Source organism: Polypterus senegalus, chromosome 14 (genome assembly GCF_016835505.1).
Source record: "Polypterus senegalus isolate Bchr_013 chromosome 14, ASM1683550v1, whole genome shotgun sequence".
Classification (NCBI taxonomy): Eukaryota; Metazoa; Chordata; class Cladistia; order Polypteriformes; family Polypteridae; genus Polypterus; species Polypterus senegalus.
Genome location: NC_053167.1, coordinates 16,027,787 through 16,046,797, shown reverse-complemented (window position 1 = coordinate 16,046,797; position 19,011 = coordinate 16,027,787). Strand labels below are relative to the sequence as shown.

General features: G+C 38.0%; 1 protein-coding gene across 6 annotated transcripts in view; it reads right to left on the bottom strand.

Annotated features, from left to right (window-relative positions):
• Positions 1–996: 996 nt before the first annotated feature.
• The window catches only part of znf217 (zinc finger protein 217), a 68,911-nt gene continuing 50,896 nt past the window's right edge, over positions 997–19,011 (bottom strand). For all 6 annotated transcript variants that reach the window (XM_039735385.1, XM_039735389.1, XM_039735386.1 and 3 more), the window contains 2 exons: positions 1,731–1,837; positions 997–1,348 (listed from right to left, as the gene is read on the bottom strand). In XM_039735385.1, coding sequence (XP_039591319.1) covers positions 1,343–1,348; positions 1,731–1,837 — 113 coding nt within the window. In that variant the 3' untranslated portion in view covers positions 997–1,342. The remainder of the gene's footprint in view (positions 1,349–1,730; positions 1,838–19,011) is intronic.

Here is a 19,011-nt window from a genome sequence, read left to right as displayed (position 1 = left end):
GGCCCTACTAGAGGGGTGACAAATGTTACTCCCACTTTTTAAAATGGTGCCCATTCAAATAATCCTCATTCAAGAAGCCTCACACATATTAAAGAGGGAACACTTGGACTGGCAAATATTACAGAGTGCACTTTTATTCAATTTATTTACAAATATACTGTTGTTTTTTGGAGCCTAGAAAAAAATCTGCTGGTAAGACTGGTAAGTTATCTTCATATTGATGAAAGTGATACTAACAAACTGATACTGCCAGCTCCTTGATAATCAACAAAAACGCTCCTTACAACTCAATTGTCCTTTTATAAATAATACCTTTACAGTAAAGAAAGCTCAGCAGCAAAAAGACACATCTGCATGAGCAGATTTAAAAAAAAAAAGGTTAAGCAAAAATCAAGTGTATAACATGTAAGGCAACTGCACTCACATTTCAGCTGTGTCAAATCATGGAAATCTACTGTGACAAAAATTATATATCTGATATGGAGAGTGGAATAAATTCATACAATCTACCAACTACTCCATAAATATCACAGAACAAAGAAACAGTGACAAACAAAACAGAACACATCTCGTCTCATTAAGATGACTGTAATGCCTCAAACAAACTGAAACATTACATAGTGCTGACAGCTACCTGAAAAAAACTCAGTGCTCTTTAAGAAGGTCCTATTTTAACTGCAGAGATTTTTAACTTCAATCCCTGTAAGGCATGTGTCTTATTTTGCCAAAAAAGAAAAAAAAATCTTGAATTTAGCACAATGGTGACAAGTCAGAGTGCTTTTAAACTGAAATGTTTGGTAATACTCAAATGATTAGAATGTGACTGTATAAGATTTCATTCCTTGATAGCACAAAGCTAACAAATTGTCCTACCTGGCATAATTTTAAATACATTCCAAAATCCTTGCAAACTGTGTTCTTTAAAGTTAATTTTTGGAGTAAACGCAACCCATCCACCATCTTTTTCACAGCCAGTTAAACAGCATTAACTCAGGATTGTTTTCATATTTCTTTATAAATGATTTTAAAAATTTCCAGTGGGACTTGTACATATATGTTTTGACAATATCACTATTTTTGCTGAATGAAAGTCAATACATGTGGCTTTCCCTTAAACCAACACCATTCCTTATGTAAACTGCCATTAAACATTTTCGTTGTGAAGCCTTACTTATACAAAGACACAATTCGAAAGCATCATGCGTATCATGGCTTTTCACATAAGCAACACTATAACAGTAGTGTTTCCAGTCTTTATCATACAGCTTATTGCAGCAGCTTCAAGTTTTATTTCCATATTTTGTGTGAAGATAATTATGTCTGCAGCTAACCTTCACAGAATTCAAATCTAGGAAGGAAAGAAAAGAAAAATAGTTAGGCAGGTTGGTGCTTCTGTTTGGCATGTTGGCTAGTCAGGGTGGAGATTATCTTTATCTGTCCATTTTTAATTCACTTTTTCAGGTTATCAAGCCTATCCTGTTAGCTTTAGGTAAAATGAAATAAAAGTAAATCTTTCCACCACTTGGCTCCTTTCAAACACAAGCCTACATTCATTTACTTACATTAGGTTAATTCATGGTAACCAATCGAACATAGATTATGTCTTTTGGATGACAGGTGGAAACCCACATTGTAAACAATGGTGGCATCTATATTTCAGTTGTAAATTTGCTGTTAACAATACTTTCTCCTTGATCATTTACTTCTTCCTTATTTATTTGGTAATTTACCGTTTTTTTGTCTGCTGGTGCACAATAGGTGTTATTCACTGAGCCTGGGTTGCTCCTCTTCTGTAGGACACTGCTTGAATAGTGCAAATACTGTAAAGGTCTGTTCCCTAAATGAAAGTAGAAAAAAAAAAAATCAGTACATTTATTAAATCCATCCATCCATTATCCAACCCGCTATATCCTAACTTACAGGGTAACGGGGGGTCTGCTTGAGCCAATCCCAGCCAACACAGGGTGCAAGACAGCAAATAAACCCCGGGCAGGGCGCCAGCCCACCGCAGTACATTTATTAAATGTAAATGTATCAGAAATTGTAACTTGTCTATTCAAAAATAGGTACAATGTTAAAGTAAGTGGCTTTTTAAATAAACATTATACATCTGTAATATATGAGCATGTAAGGACTGGTATACAATATTTTTTTCAATTGATTTTGGCCCACCCTGTGCAGTAAATAAACTGAAGCAATGATTCCCACCACTCTCAAAAACACATACAGACTTTAACATCACCCAATTACAAACATCAAAGAAATCCCAATAAAAACGTCAATGGACAAATCCTGTTTCAAGGGAGTAAAACAAAACATCACTGAAACACTTTATAAATAATGACTCCATACTCAAAGTAATTCCTGTGGGAGAGCAAGAGACCAAAGCGCTTACAGTAATTAGTTCCTTATTTAAGCAAAACCACTTAATGAAGACTGGAAGAAGAGGGGTTAAAAATCTAATTAGGTGAACTGTACATGAACAAAATGATTATTTTGCCATTGCTAATACGTGTTACAGGAAGATGCAGGGACTCAATTGAAATCCATTCAGTATACAAAGTAAATGGTCCCCATTACACTTTCATAATGTTAATGTTTATAGTAAACACTATACAGTGGTACCACGGTGTAAGTCCTTAATCCGTTCCAGATCCTTTGACTTATACCAAACAGGACGTATACCAAACAAATTTTTTCCATAAGAAACAAAGGGAAAATGATTAATCCATTCCCATGAAAAAAAAATCCTATGACATGTTATATATTGATGGGGTTGTATAAAATAATTTAAACTCTGCTTAATACAAAAATACAAAATTAAATGAAAATGTAACCTCACTTTACTTTTTAATAACGTCTTTGTTTTTCACAATCGTAGATACCGTCGTTCTCAGCATACAGTATGCAGAAGCCATGTCCTGGATACGCATGCAATCTTCACACTTTTCAACAATCAATAAAAATTTACGTGAAAAAACACAAAATCACGTGAAAATTCGCATAGAGTTATAGCGCGGGTTGTTCACTGAATGCTAGCAACTGGCGTACTGACGCTCATGGGCAATCGTGGCTTTGTCTCGAGAGATGTAAACAAGGGTAGCGTGCGGTGTTCTAGAATGCGAGTCGTATTCCAAACAAAGGTCATATACCAAGCAAAATTTTTCGTGTCCAAACAAGACGTATACCGTACTGTCTCAGCTCAGGTCTGTTTACCTGCGTGTCAGTTGCTTATATATATTATTTATATATATTATGTTTGACTTCTTACTCTATACAACTCCAAGCAACAGACACGCAGGTAAACAGACTTGAGCTGAGAAAACTAGGCCGGTAGGGGATGATGTGATAGCAGGCTGCTTATCAACACATGTAAAGGACAAAAGATGCGGATGGTGGGGTGAGAACCGATTTAAGGTGGGACGGATCTATGAGTTTTTTCGTAGGCTCTGGTAATTCTAGTGTTGACCTGTATGCCATATTTGTATATTTTTTAACATAGCTAGTTAATTACAAAGTACAGTGGTACCTTGGTTGACGTCCGCTTTGGAATAAGTCCAACTTGGTATATGTTTCCTGTTAACGATGTGTTTGCATAGATCAGAGGTGCCCAATGCGTCGATCACGATTGACCGGTAGATCGGAAAGGGAGTGCAGGTAGATTGTGTTGCATTCAAAAAAATTTTTTTTTTTAATATTAGTCTATCATATATCCTCCCTATGGCATTTGCCACTTGATTGACATACAGGGCGGCCAGTCTGAGATCTCTTTTCTTCTAACACACTGGCCATCCATCCCACACGCACGATCAAATGCGTGAGCTACTGCAAAACTCCAGCTATGCAAGTTATGTAATTAGCCTTCCTATTTATTTCCACTAAAGAAAAAAATTTATTCATAGGCTGGATGTGGAATTGGAAGAGGATTTCTTTTCTCTGACAATGTCACAATAGAAGTGCGTCTGTCTGATCTGTCAATCTATCATTGCTATTCCAAAAAAGGAAAATATGGAAAGGCACTTTCAAACTGCGCATAAAAACTATGAAACTGACATGCTTCCGAAAAGCGATCTGAGAAAGAGAAAGGAGAGGGAACTAAAATCGCAGTTGAGATGCAATGGAAGGTGTGTGCGCAATTTCACAGCATAAACTACAGAGCAGATTGAAAATTGTCTGTCAGACTTTATCTAATGGAAAAAACTAATGATTCGAGTGTTGCCCAATGTAGTGGAGTAAGAGTAGCGTTTCTTCTTCACAAATGTACTCAAGTAAATAAAAAGTATGATGGTGCAGTAAAACTTAAAAAGTACAATCTTTTTAAAAAGTTACTCAAGTAAAGGTAACAAAGTAAATGTAACTCGTTACTACCCACCTCTGATAGTCAGTATCTATACTAATAAAAGGCAAAGCCCTCACTCACTCACTCACTCACTCACTCACTCACTGACTCATCACTAATTCTCCAACTTCCCGTGTGGGTGGAAGGCTGAAATTTGGCAGGTTCATTCCTTACAGCTTCCTTACAAAAGTTGGGCAGGTTTTATATCGAAATTCTACGCGTAATGGTCATAACTGGAAGCTGTTTTTCTCTATTTACTGTAATGGAGATGAGCTTGAACACCGTGGGGGCGGTGTTTCGTGTGACATCATCACGCCTCCTATGTAATCACGCAGTACATAGAAAACCAGGAAGACCTCCAAAAAACGCTGAAGAAAATATGCATTATATAATTGAGAAGGCAGCGAAACAATAAGAAGTGAGCGAGTGACATATACAACCATATTCATGAGTTCTGCTACTGAAACAAAGCACGTGTAAACCCTACACTTTAAATTAAGTTCATAGACAGGCTGCTGCTGGCGTTTGTAATTTAGTGCCTGCCCATATAAGGCCGTCCGTCAGCGCAATCCAATAGCAAACTCCCACTAAATATTCACGGGTGAAGGACTGTGTTTATGGAGAGGAAGATGAGATGGTCAGGGTGGTGTTTGACACAAACTCAGCGAAACTGCGAGAGAAAGTTTTAAGTGCCAGGACTAAGGTAACATTAAATACAGCCACGGACATAGCACGGGATGGCACCAGCACAGCTGGGAACCTTCGATGCATGTACACCGAGCGCTCACGGAACTGACGAGTGCACAGATAAAAGCAACAGTTCCAAAGAGCTGAACAAAACCGAATTACACAATTGAAAAGGCAGCAAAAATATGAAGCGTCTGATAAGCATATTCATAAATCCAGCTACTGCGGAAACAAAGCACACGGTGAAAAAGTCAATGTCCCGCTAAAGGAAGACAGTGTAAAAAAAACCGTGCATGCAGTGTGTCAGGTCTCAGATAAAGAAGAAGACGAGCTGTTTATTGATGCAGTAAGAAACGAATCGATGAAAGAAACCTGTCATCTTTACAACGATTGACAAACACGGAATGTAACTTGAACACAACACATCCTACAAATACGAACCTGATTGAAAGAAATAATGATAATCAAATCCTTGATGACAGCAACACTCAGTAACACTCACAAAACAAATACTGTATATTGACAGTCATGTTACGCTATTTTTAAAATGTTCCCTTTTCTTTTCTAGCTTTTTAACACACTACTTCTCCGCATGATACGCTGGTATATATATATGTATATATATATCCCGATCTACATACTCGAATAATGGATACTTTATTCGCCATCAATGATTGTTTTGGTAAAGCCATACTCAGTGTATTCATTAGATGAACGGTAAAAAAGTAAGAGCGAGGGAGGATGCAGGCTGTAGTGCGGCCAACTCTATCTGAATTGCGCGATCACATTTAAAAAATATATCTTTTCAAGTTCTATTTAGTCCATATTTGTCAAACTCAAGGGCCACGGGCCACATCCGCCCGGCGTAATTATATCCGCCCGAGATCATTTTATATACTGTATTATTGTTATTAATGGCCCAGGTATATGAAGCGCTGGTAACACAATAAACTACAGATCCCATAATGCAGCGCTTCAGCTGCCTTGCCGAACACTTACCGCGTTAATCAAGTCTAGCTTATGATGCTGCAAGTTATTGCGAAGCTAGCTCACACGATGCTGAGAGAAAAGTTGATTCTGAAAATAGAGCCTTTAAAACCGATGGGAGGCTGAGTATATGTTTACTGAACCCGTGTGTCTCATTTGTGGAGCTAATGTGGCTGTAATTACAGAATTTAATCTAAGACGGCACTATGAGACAAAACATCAGGGTAACCTAAATGCAATGCAGAAGATACAGAAGGCAGAATAATTAAATAAGAATCTGACACTTCAGCGGACGTTTTTACCCGTGCACAATCACAAAGTGAAGCTGCTTTTATGGGAGACACAAATGCACCAGTGCACCTTGCCTCACGTTCCCTGTTGCCAAGTAATGTTAAACCAAGTCGTCACTACGGTGTTCCCAAATACGCACTTTGCTGATAAACTGAGCGCACTGAGTTTGCACGGCGCTTTGGTGACTTTGAAGAACAAAAAGTCCGTCTACATGCGGCTCGAACCTTGTGCATGTTTGGTAGCACATATCTGTGTGAGAAGCTCTTCTCAGTGATAAAGACTAACAAAACAGCACACAGGAGTCGCCTCACTGATGAGCACCTGCAATCCATCCTGAGAATCTCCACAACACAGAACCTCACACCAAACAGAAACAAATTTGTTGCCAAAAAAAGATGCCAGGCGTCCAGCTCTAAAATGACATATGAGCAAAGACAACTGAATGATTTGATTTGTTATTGCTAAAAGGAACACATTTTATTTATATTTCCAGGTTTTGTTATGCAGCATGTTCATATTTGAATTTGTATAATTTTGACAGGATATATTTTTATGGAGAGCAAAATCTTTTGGGATATTTAAAATCTAAGTTTATTTTTATATAAAATTACATAAGAGTAAAGAAATTTGAATGTTTGTTCTTTTAATGTTTACTTTATTTCTAACTTGTATAATTTAGACAGGATATATTTTTATGGAGAGCAAAATATTATAAGTTGTTTAAGGTTTGAGTTGATTTATTCAGGAATAATATTCCTGTCTGTTTTACCATTCCTACCAAAGATATTTCTGTCGACTAAATAAAATTTCCTTCTATTTAAAATTTAAATAGAACTTGAACAAATACGATAGTTCATAATATCCACGCAGACTTGCACGTAAGAGCGGAGTCATCCATTTTAACAAGCGCGATATATATATATATATATATATATGACAACAACACTCATTACTCACAACAGTGACAAAACAATTACATTGACAATCATGTTACGTTATTTTCAAAATGTTTCCTTTTCTTTTTCATTGCTTCTTTAACACACTACTTCTCCGCTGCGAAGCGCGGGTATTTTGCTAGTATTATATATACTGAGACACAGAACACACATGAAAATGCATGTGCTCCAAATAACAATATGGTATTTATAAAAGGTGTCATTTTGCTTGACTTCTCACTCTATACAACTCCAAGCAACTGATACGCAGGTAAACAGACTTGAGCTGAGAAAACTGTGTGCTGGTGGGGGATGTAACCGCAAACTGCTTGATGCTTATCAACACATTTAAAGGACAAAAGACGCTTACGGAGAGGTGAGAAGTGATTTAAGGTGGGACAGATCTAGGAGTTTTTTTGTAGGCTCTGGTAATTCAAGTGTTAACCAAAGTCTAATATTAGCATTGAGTGTGTTATGGTGGCCAAGGCTTTGGACCTTGGACTTCAAACCCCGAGACTGTGGGTTCAAATCCCACTAATGGCACTGTTTGACCACATGCAAGTTCACTTTACCTGTCTGTGCTCCAACTGCAAAATCAAAAAAATGTAATAATATTGTTAGGTCAGTGAAGCTGCCTGCTAACCAGAGAAAGTTCCACCTGAGAATCCCATTGCACAATGACCCCCCACTTATAGTGTGCCATCCATAACTTTTTTCCTGGCAAAAGTCCACTTCTCACTGCTCAACCTTTCCTTGCACAGTTTCTCCTGGAGGTTTCCATCCTTCAAAGTTTCTGGATGCCAATATTTGCAAACAGTGCCCTCCATAATGTTTGGGACAAAGACACATTTTCCTTGCTTAACCCCCTCTACTTCACAGTTTAAAATTACAAATCAATTCAGGAGTGATTAAAGGGCATATTGCAGACTTTAAAGATATTTGCATACATGTCATAAACATTATGTAGAAATGACAACACTTTTCAGGGCACCATAATGTTTGGGACCTTTGGAGTCTGTAGATGCCACTGTTCAACATGAGGATAAGAACAATGCCAATGAAAGAGAAAAGTCATTATGAGGCTGAAAAACAAGAATAATACCATTAGAAGCAACAGCAAAACCTTAGAATTGCCTAAATCAACTGTATGGAATATCATTAAGAAGAAAGAATGTACTGGTGAGCTCATTAATCGCAAAGGGACTAGTAGGCCAAGGATGACCTCCAGGGTTGATGAAAGAAAAATCCCCACTATGGTAAAGGAAACACCCAAATAATTGTCTGATAGATCAGAAAAAGTCTTCAGGAGGCAGATGTTTATGTGCCTGAGACTATCCACAGAAGACATCATGAACAGAAATACAGAGGCCATACTGCAAGATGCAAACCTGAAGTGAGCAACAAAAACAGTATAGCCAGAATATAATTTGTGAAAGAGTACATATAAGAGACAGCACATAAGAGACAGCAGAATCCTGGAAAAAGGTCTTGAGGACAGATGAAACGAAGATGAATCTGCATCAGAGTAATGAAGTGTAAAGGGTTGAGAGGAAAAGAAACGGCGTAAGACCCAAGGCATATCATCTCATCTGTTAAACATGGTGGTGGCTGTGCTATGGTTTGAGCACGTATGGTTGCCACAGTTACTGCCACACTTCTCTTCACCGATGATGTAACTGCAATTACACAATGAATCCTGAGGCATATAGAAACATCTGCTCATATTCCAGTATATGCACTCCCCTACAACAAGATAATAATCCCAAGCATGCTGTTAAAGACAACACAGGAGTTTTTTCAAAGCTAAAGAATTGAAAATGATTGAATGGCCAAGCTAGTCACCCGATTTAACTCCAACTGAACAAGTCTTCCATATGCTAAAGAGAAATGTTAAGGGGAGAAGACCCCGAAACAAGCAGGAGCTAAAAAAAGGCTTCATTAGAGACTAGACTGAGCAACAAAGTACTAAATATGACTGCTTTAATATATTTCAATTTCTACATGGTGTGACAGTGATATATGCAACTATCCTTAAAGTCTGCAATGTGCACTTTACCTCACATCTTAAATTTTTTGATTTGTAATTTAAAACCTTAGACTGGAGGGGTAAATCAAGGACAAATGTGTCTTTTTCCCAAACATTATGAAGGGCACTGTATGTCACATCTGTCAGGTCATTCCTCTCAACACCAACCTCAAACGTAACACTGCAGCTGACCAGTGTCAATTATGTGTCTAATAATTCAACAATGCAAGTTGACAGGCTTAGCAGTTAAAATTGTATATTTACGATTTTGTTTACGATATTCACTCAAATACAGCATTCCTTCCTTAAGTATCACTGAACTTTCTCTTTCACTTCATAACGTGATTATGTCTCTTCTACTTGTTCAGGACACCACACCTTCTTCAGTATTCCATCCACCCTTTTGGCTAGTGATGGCTATTCACATGGACTATGAATCACTTCTGCTTCATCTTTATTTACATAAAGTCTGTCCTCAGCACAGCGCATATACATAGCATCTTATATATAAACATCTATAACTGGAAGTGTGTCAGTCCGTCTGGCCCGGAAGTGATAGGTAGACTCAGACCAAGGGCTCCACCTCAGAGAATAAGCAAATGAGGCCAACATGTCAGCAAAACAAAGCAAGAAAGACAGTCACTTAGCTGCTAATACACAGGCGATGAGAGCACGTCGCAAAACGAAACCTCCTAGGAGAGAGATGCCCAAGTAGTTCCTCTCAATTACCTGACATCTCTACATTTCAAATTTGTTTTTCTGACGATTCAATAGATTCTAGGATCCTGTACTTTTTACAACACGGTTTACACAGCTAGTTATATTAATAATTATATAAAGATACATTTGATAACTGTCATTAGGACATTTTTTTTTTGTTAGCAATGTTACCAAATTTCAATTCGATCCATCAAGGCATTTTGGAGATTATGGGATATTGATCTGTTGGGGAAGTTGAGGATTACCCCTTAAAATTTAAATATCCTTTATTAGTTGATACCTGCTACCCCAGATGCCTGTCTGATTAGTGCCCAAAAAAATACATACAATTCATTTAATAAAATGTGGGCACCAAAATATTGGTTTTATTACACATTATAAACAAAATCTTGAGCACATAAACTGAGACAGATATCAAAACTGAACCAGCTGCTAGCAAAGAAATGAATAGTCAAATATGAAAGTATATGACAATTTAGCCATCAGGTAGGAATAAAAGGCACACACAGAAAACCAACAACACAACAATCTATAAATGCAACATTTCCAAAAAAAAATTCTCTGGCATGACACATCAAACCCACAAACAACTATAGCATTGTTTTCAGTACTACAAAGACTACCTTAAAACTGAAGTCACTCCTTTTCTAAAAAATACTTTATTTTTAAAGATGTTCTGTCTTTTCACTACCTTAAGAATGTAGGAATACAGTAATCCCTCCTCGATTGCGGGGGGGTTGCGTTCCAGAAATCAAAGAGATAGATGAAAATCCGCGAAGTAGAAACCATATGTTTGTATGGTTATTTTCATGGCTGTGGAGTCAGAGTCGAAGTCGAGGAGTCTGAGTCGGAGACAATTTGGAGTACCTGGAGTCGGAGTCGGCAAAAAGTTAACCGACTTCGACGCCTACTAAATTTAAATGGGAATTAAAAAAGTAAGTTGAAATGTCCAATTCACAAACAAACAGTCATAATGAACTACTTCTCTGCTGTAAGAATAAAGCCCAATGCATGCAGTGCATAATGTTACCACAAAACGAACATGTTAAGTAACCATGAAGCATGCTTTTCATTGACTGTATGCGTCACTATATGGGATGTAATGCACAGGTAAGGTGCGGCACCGCTTTCCACTGTGTCGTGTTCCACTGTTACAGGGAACTGTTAACCTAGCCTAAAGCCCCCCATACATTTACAGATGCACTGCCGATTATTCGGCCGTTCAACGAGTCATCACGCATCAAACGCCTGAATAATCATCTGGTGTGTTCTCAGCTCCCCTTCGCTATGCGCTAGTGAAGGGGGCCGAAGGAGCCGAGAACACAGATCTCCCTACCTGTCTCCAGCAGAGGCTCGTTCTGCTGATCAGCTGGCCGGTGAGTGACACAATGCACTAAACTTCCGGCTGGCTGACAGAGGAGACAGCCACTGCAGCAGACAGAGGCATCACATTACTTTGGATGGGGGCGGTGGTCGAGATTTTCGGCAAGCTGCATCTGCCCGTCCATGTGGACACCCGCAATCTGCAGCCGCCAATCAATTGTGTTTGTCTTTAATCTGGCATTACAGTAGAGTGTTGGCTTCCTAGCCAGTAGTTCTGTGGTGAAATGACATGTATGTTGCCTTCCTTTTCTTCAATGGATGTAGAAAATACATTAGCATAGTATATACATACAGAGGAGTCGGAGTCAGAAGATTTAGAAACTGAGGAGTCGGAGTCGGAAGATTTAGAAACTGAGGAGTCGGAGCATTTATCTACCGACTCCACAGCCCTGGTTATTTTTACATATTTTAAGCCCTTATAAACTCTCCCACACTGTTAACATTATTAGAGCCCTCTAGACATGAAATAACACCCTTTAGTCAAAAGTTTAAATTGTGCTCCATGACAAGATAGAGATGAAAGTTCTTTCTCACAATTAAAAGAATGCAAGCATATCTTCCTCTTCAAAGAATGCGTGTCAGGAGCAGAGAATGTCAGAGAGAGAGAGAGAGAGCGAGCGAGAGAAAAGCAAACAATCAAAAAATGAATACGTGCTTTTGGGCTTTTAAGTATACCGAAGCACTGTGATAAACTGGCATTTTTTTTAGAGGAGCGTCCGTATCCTCTAGGCAAACAGCCTCTGTGCAAACAGCCCCTCTCTGCCAGGCAGAGAGAGTGAGAGAGACAGAGAAAAGCAAACAATCAAGCACCGCACGGGAAGCATATCGTATATCATTGAGGAGTTTTAGTTAATATGTAATACGTGCTCTGATTGGGTTGCTTCTAAGCCATCCGCCAATAGCGTCCCTTGTATGAAATCAACTGGGCAAACAAACTGAGGAAGCATGTACCATAAATTAAAAGACCCATTGTCTGCAGAAATCCGCAAACCAGCGAAAAATCCGTGATATATATTTAGATATGCTTATATTTAAAATTCGCGATGAAGTGAAGCCGTGAAAGTCGAAGCGCGATATAGCGAGGGATCACTGTACTGCCACTCTGTCAAACAGAAATCAATACAAAAAGCAATGCAAAGGAGCTGGGGACTAAATGATCATATCAGCTGGTGAAAGTAGGGCAAAAATAATCAAATGAGAACTGTCTACATTAAACATCTGTAATAATTACTATGAGACAGCCATGGAGATACTTCCTGAAACTCCAGCAAAATTACATTGCTGCCATGTGACAAATAGTAACAATCAATTGTTTAAAGTCTTGGTTACAAAAATGTTTTTCCATTATAGCAATATAAAATGCACCTTACATATTGGCAAACAAACATATATTTTACTTATGTTTTGAGACCAAGTCTCACTGCAGTGAAAACAAAAATAGGTGCAATATTTTGCTTATTCACCATGAAACTAAATTTTTCTACAAATGGAGCAGAAGGGTCTTGGCACAACTGATGTATCAGCATCCTTCATATAATGCAGCCAGGTTCCTGCAAGCCCCTTGCCTGAAAAGACGCAAAAAAAGTCACATAGTACGATTATAGCAAAACAATGATAGAATCTGGGGAACCTGCAATTTTACTTGGGAATGAAATATCTGAATCCCTAATATCTATACTAATAAAAGGCAAAGCCGTCCCTCACTCACTCACTCACTCATCACTAATTCTCCAACTTCCCGTGTAGGTAGAAGGCTGAAATTTGGCAGGCTCATTCCTTACAGCTTACTTACAAAAGTTGGACAGGTTTCATTTCGAAATTCTACGCCTAATGGTCATAACTGGAAGGTATTTTCTCCATTAACTGTAATGGAGTTGAGCTGGAATGACGTGGGGGCGGAGTTTCGTGTGACATCATCACGCCTCCCACGTAATCACGTGAACTGACTGTCAACGCAGTGCATAGAAAACCAGGAAGACCTCCAAAAAGCGCTTAAGAAAACATGCATTATATAATTGAGAAGGCAGCGAAACAATAAGAAGCGAGCGAGTGACATATACTACCATATTCATGAGTGATGCTACCTCGAAAAGAAAGCAAGGTGTAAACCTAAACTTTAAATTAAGTTCATAGACAGGCTACCGCTGGTGTTTCACATGCCCACAGGTAATGCGGGATAAAAGTTTAATGAGAGGACGCAGGATATAAACGAGAGTTTTGATCACTTTGTAACTAAGTTAAAATTGTAGGTGAAGGGGTGTGCTTATGCAAATTCCGAGAGACTGTGTTTGTGGGGGATTGACAGTTAAGGCGGGTGGGGAGTCACGTCATCATATCCCTCCCATTCATCTAATTTTGCTCTGAGCTGAGCTCCGCGGCTAACGCCGTCTTCCGAAGCAACTTCGTCAGACTGCCACCAAATACTCACAGAAAAATCCACAAGTTAATACACACACTGTCTCTAGAGTTTCTACACACTGAATCCTCCAGGCACTACTTACAAAAGGTCACATTGACAATCGTGTTACGTTATTTTTAAAATCTTTCCTTTTCTTAGCACAAGCACAGCTGAGAAGCTTCGATGCATGTGCTCCATAACGCGTTAAAAATAATGCATTTAATCACACTTTGCATTACAAGCAGGTTACATTGATCAGCGCATCCCGATTCATTTTACCCTCGCACCACCTTAGTTTGAGAAGAAGTATGAAAAAATATGAGGTTAACACAGAAAACAGATCACCAATTCAAGCTTTATAAATAATCGATTCGCCATCAATAATTGTTTTGGTAAAGCCATCCTCCTTCCATTTTATAATTTTTCCGCCACTAGCCATGATTAAATGAACGGTAAAAAAGTAAGAGCAAAGCGAGGGTGACTTATTTAGGCAGGCATATATATGACAGCAACACTCATGACAATGTCCAGGCATATATATGACAGCAACACTCATGACAATGTCAATCATGGTACGTTATTATTAAAATGTTTCCTTTTGTTTTTCATTACTTCTTTAACACACTACTTCTCCGCCAAGTAGGCGGGTATTTTGATATATATATATATATATATCATATAATATATGAATGACCTCCAAAGATCGCTGAGACTTTTGATATCATGAACGAGTCTGCAAAACTGTGGTCTCCTGCCCAGCAAAAGTCGAGCAGCCAGTGCGCGTGCATAGCTGTGCCGGCCTTTGAGACGCTGACTGCGATTCTGCCTTAAGTCAAAGTGAGCACTTTTAATTTTTTTCATCCTCCCCCTGCGCTATAGCCCAGACAAGTGCAAACACGGGACCCCTTTTCTACATATAGAAAATATATGTGTATATATATATATATATATATATATATATATATATATATGTGTATATATATATATATATATATATATATATATATGTGTATATATATATATATATATATATATATATATATATATATATATATATATATATATATATATATATATATATATATATATATATATATATATATATATATATATATGACAGCAGCAATCCAAGCTGTGAGAAAACAGTAAAAGGAGGCGTGTCAGACGTCGTGGTACATTTTCTGATGCAGCTAGATCTAAAATAACTTTGTGACGCTGCCGCCAAATACACAAAACAATTACTTTGACAATCATGTTACATTATTTTTAAAATGTTTCCTTTTCCTTTTCTTTTCATAACTTCTTTAACACACTACTTCTCCGCTGCCAAGCGCTGGTATATATATATATATATATATATATATATATATATACTACTGCTACTCGGAAACAAAGCACCATGTAAACCTACACTTTAAATTAAGTTCATAGACAGGCTGCTGGCGTTTGTAATTTAGTGCCTGCCCATATAAGGCCGTCCGTCAGCGGCAATCCAATAGCAAACTGCCACGGGTAAATATTCACGGGTGAAGGACTGTGCTTATGGAGAGGAAGATGAGATGGTCAGGGTAGTGTTTGACACAAATTCAGCGAAACTGCGAGAGAAAGTTTTAAGTGCCAGGACTAAGGTAACATTAAATACAGCCACGGACATAGCACGAGATGGCACCAGCACAGCTGGGAACCTTCGATGCATGTACACTGAGTGGCTCACGTGAACTGACGCAGTGCACAGATAAAAGGCAACAGTTCCAAAGAGCGCTGAACAAAACCCGAATTACACAATTGAAAAGGCAGCAAAAAATATGAAGCGTCTCATACATACAAGCATATTCATAAATCCAACTACTGCGGAAACAAAGCACACGGTGGAAAAAGTCAATGTCCCGCTAAAGGAAGACAGTGTAAAAACCCGTGCATGCAGTGTGTCAGGTCTCAGATAAAGAAGAAGACGAGCTGTTTATTGATGCAGTAAGAAACGAATCGATGAAAGAAACCTCTTATCTTTACAACGATTGACAAACACGGAATGTAACTTGAACACAACACATCCTACAACTACGAACCTGATTGAAAGAAATAATGATAATCAAATCCTTGATGACAGCAACACTCAGTAACACTCACAAAACAAATACTGTATATTGACAGTCATGTTACGTTATTTTTAAAATGTTCCCTTTTCTTTTCTACCCTTTTTAACACACTACTTCTCCTAAGCGATGCGGGTATATATATATGTATATATATATATCCCGCTCTACATACTCGAATAATGGATACTTTATTCGCCATCAATGATTGTTTTGGTAAAGCCATACTCAGTGTATTCATTAGATGAACGGTAAAAAAGTAAGAGCGAGGGGAGGATGACTCATTTAGGCATGCAGGCTGTAGTGCGCGTCAACTCTATCTGAATTGCGCTCACATTTGAAAAATATATCTTTTCAAGTTCTATTTAGTCCATATGTGTCAAACTCAAGGGCCGCGGGCCACATCCGGCCCGGCGTGTAAGGCTCTATCCTGGGTCCGCTGTTATTCTCAATCTACATGCTTCCGTTAGGTCAGATTATCTCAGGTTACAACGTGAGTTACCACAGCTATGCTGATGACACACAGCTGTACTTATCTATAGCACCTGATGACTCCGACTCTTTCGATACACTAACACAATGTCTTACTGGTATTTCTGAATGGATGAATAGTAATTTTCTCAAACTAAATAAAGAGAAAACTGAAATTTTGGTAATTGGCAATAATGGATTCAGCGAGGTTATCAGAAATAAACTTAATGCACTAGGATTAAAAGTTAAGACGGAAGTAAAAAATTTAGGGGTAACCGTTGACTGTAATCTGAATTTTAAATCGCATATTCATCAGACCACTAGGACAGCATTTTTTCATTTAAGAAACATAGCTAAAGTTAGACCTCTTATATCATTGAAAGATGCTGAGAAATTAATTCACGCTTTTGTTTTCAGTAGACTAGATTACTGTAACGCACTCCTCTCAGGACTACCCAAAAAAGACATAAATCATTTGCAACGAGTGCAGAATGCAGCTGCTAGAATCCTAACTGGGAAAAGAAAATCCGAACACATTTCTCCAGTTTTGATGTCACTACACTGGTTGCCTGTGTCATTCAGGATTGACTTTAAAATACTGCTTATGGTTTATAAAGCCTTAAATAATCTCGCTCCATCTTATATATCGGAATGCCTGACACGTTATATTCCAAATCGTAACCTTAGATCTTCAAATGAGTGTCTCCTTATAATTCCAAAAGCTAAACTTAAAAGAATTGGTGAGGCGCCTTCTGCTGCTATGCACCTAAAATCTGGAATAGCCTGCCGATAGGAATTCGCCAGGCAAATACAGTAGAGCACTTTAAAACACTGCTGAAAACACATTACTTTAACATGGCCTTTTTATAACTTCACTTTAACATAATCCTGATACTCTGTATATTCAGTTCATTATAATATCTATTCATAGTGGCTCTAAAATCCGTACTGACCCCTACTCTCTCTTCTGTTTCTTTTTCCGGTTTCTTTGTGGTGGCGGCCTGTGCCACCACCACCTACTCAAAGCATCATGATGCTCCAGCAATGATGGACTGAAAGCCAGAAGTCTACGTGACCATCATCATCAGGTCCTTCCATGAAAATATGATGATTTATGTTAGGTAGAATGCCCAGAGGGACTGGGCGGTCTCTTGGTCTGGAACCCCTACAGATTTTATTTTTTCTCCAGCTTTTGGAGTTTTTTGTTTTTTCTGTCCACCCTGGCCATCGGACCTTACTCTTATTCTATGTTAATTAATGTTGACTTATGTTTATTTTTTATTGTGTCTTCTATTTTTCTATTCATTTTGTAAAGCACTTTGAGCTACATTTTTTTTGTATGAATATGTGCTATATAAATAAATGTTGATTGATTGATTGATTGATAATTATATCCGGCCCGCGAGATCATTTTATATACTGTATTATTGTTATTAATGGCCCGGGTATATGAAGCGCTGGTAACACAATAAACTACAGATCCCATAATGCAGCGCTTCAGCTGCCTTGCCTAACACTTACAGCGTTAATCAAGTCTACCTTATGATGCTGCAAGTTATTGAAGCTAGAGTTATTGCGCACTGAGTTTGCACGGCGCTTTGGTGACTTTGAAGAACAAAAAAAGTCCGTCTACATGTGGCTCGAGCCTTGTGCATGTTTGGTAGCACATATCTGTGTGAGAAGCTCTTCTCAGTGATAAAGACTAACAAAACAGCACACAGGAGTCGCCTCACTGATGAGCACCTGCAATCCATCCTGAGAATCTCCACAACACAGAACCTCACACCAAACAGAAACGAACTTGTGGCCAAAAAAAGATGCCAGGCGTCCAGCTCTAAAATGACATATGAGCAAAGACAACTGAATGATTTGATTTGTTATTGCACGTAAGAGCGGAGTCAACCGCTTTAACAAACAGCGTATTGCAATGATACAAATAGCTGTGTGTGTATATATGTAGATATGTATGTATATGTATATATATGTTTATATATGTGTGTGTGTATGTATGTATATATATATATATATATATATATATATATATATATATATATTTGTGTGTATATATGTAGATATATATGTATGTATATATGTGTATATGTATAGATATGTATATATATATATGTTTATGTGTCTGTGTAAAAAAAATATGAAGCGTCTTATACATACAATCATATTCATAAGTGCAGCTACTGAGGAAACAAAGCACACGGTGGAAAAAGTGAATGTCCTGCTAAAGTAAGACAGTGTAAAAAAACCCGTGCATGCAGTTTGTCACATCACAGATAAAAAGGAAGACGAGCTGTTTATTGATGCAGTAAGGAACTAATCGATGAATGAAACCTCTTATCTTTACAACGATTGACAAACACAGAATGTAACTTGAACACATCCTACAAATACGAGCCTGATTGAAAGAAATAATGATAATCAAATCCTTGATGACAGCAACCTTCAATAACACTCACAAAACAATTACTGTATATTGACAATCATGTTACGTTATTTTTAAAATGTTCCCTTTTCTTTTTCATAACTTCTACTTCTTCACTGCGGTACACGGGTATATATATATAAATGTATATATATACCCCGATCTACAATACATACTTTAGCATAGACAAGCCACACGCTGTGGTGCAATTGTAGAGTCTTCGCCTCTAACGCCGACATTCGAGGTT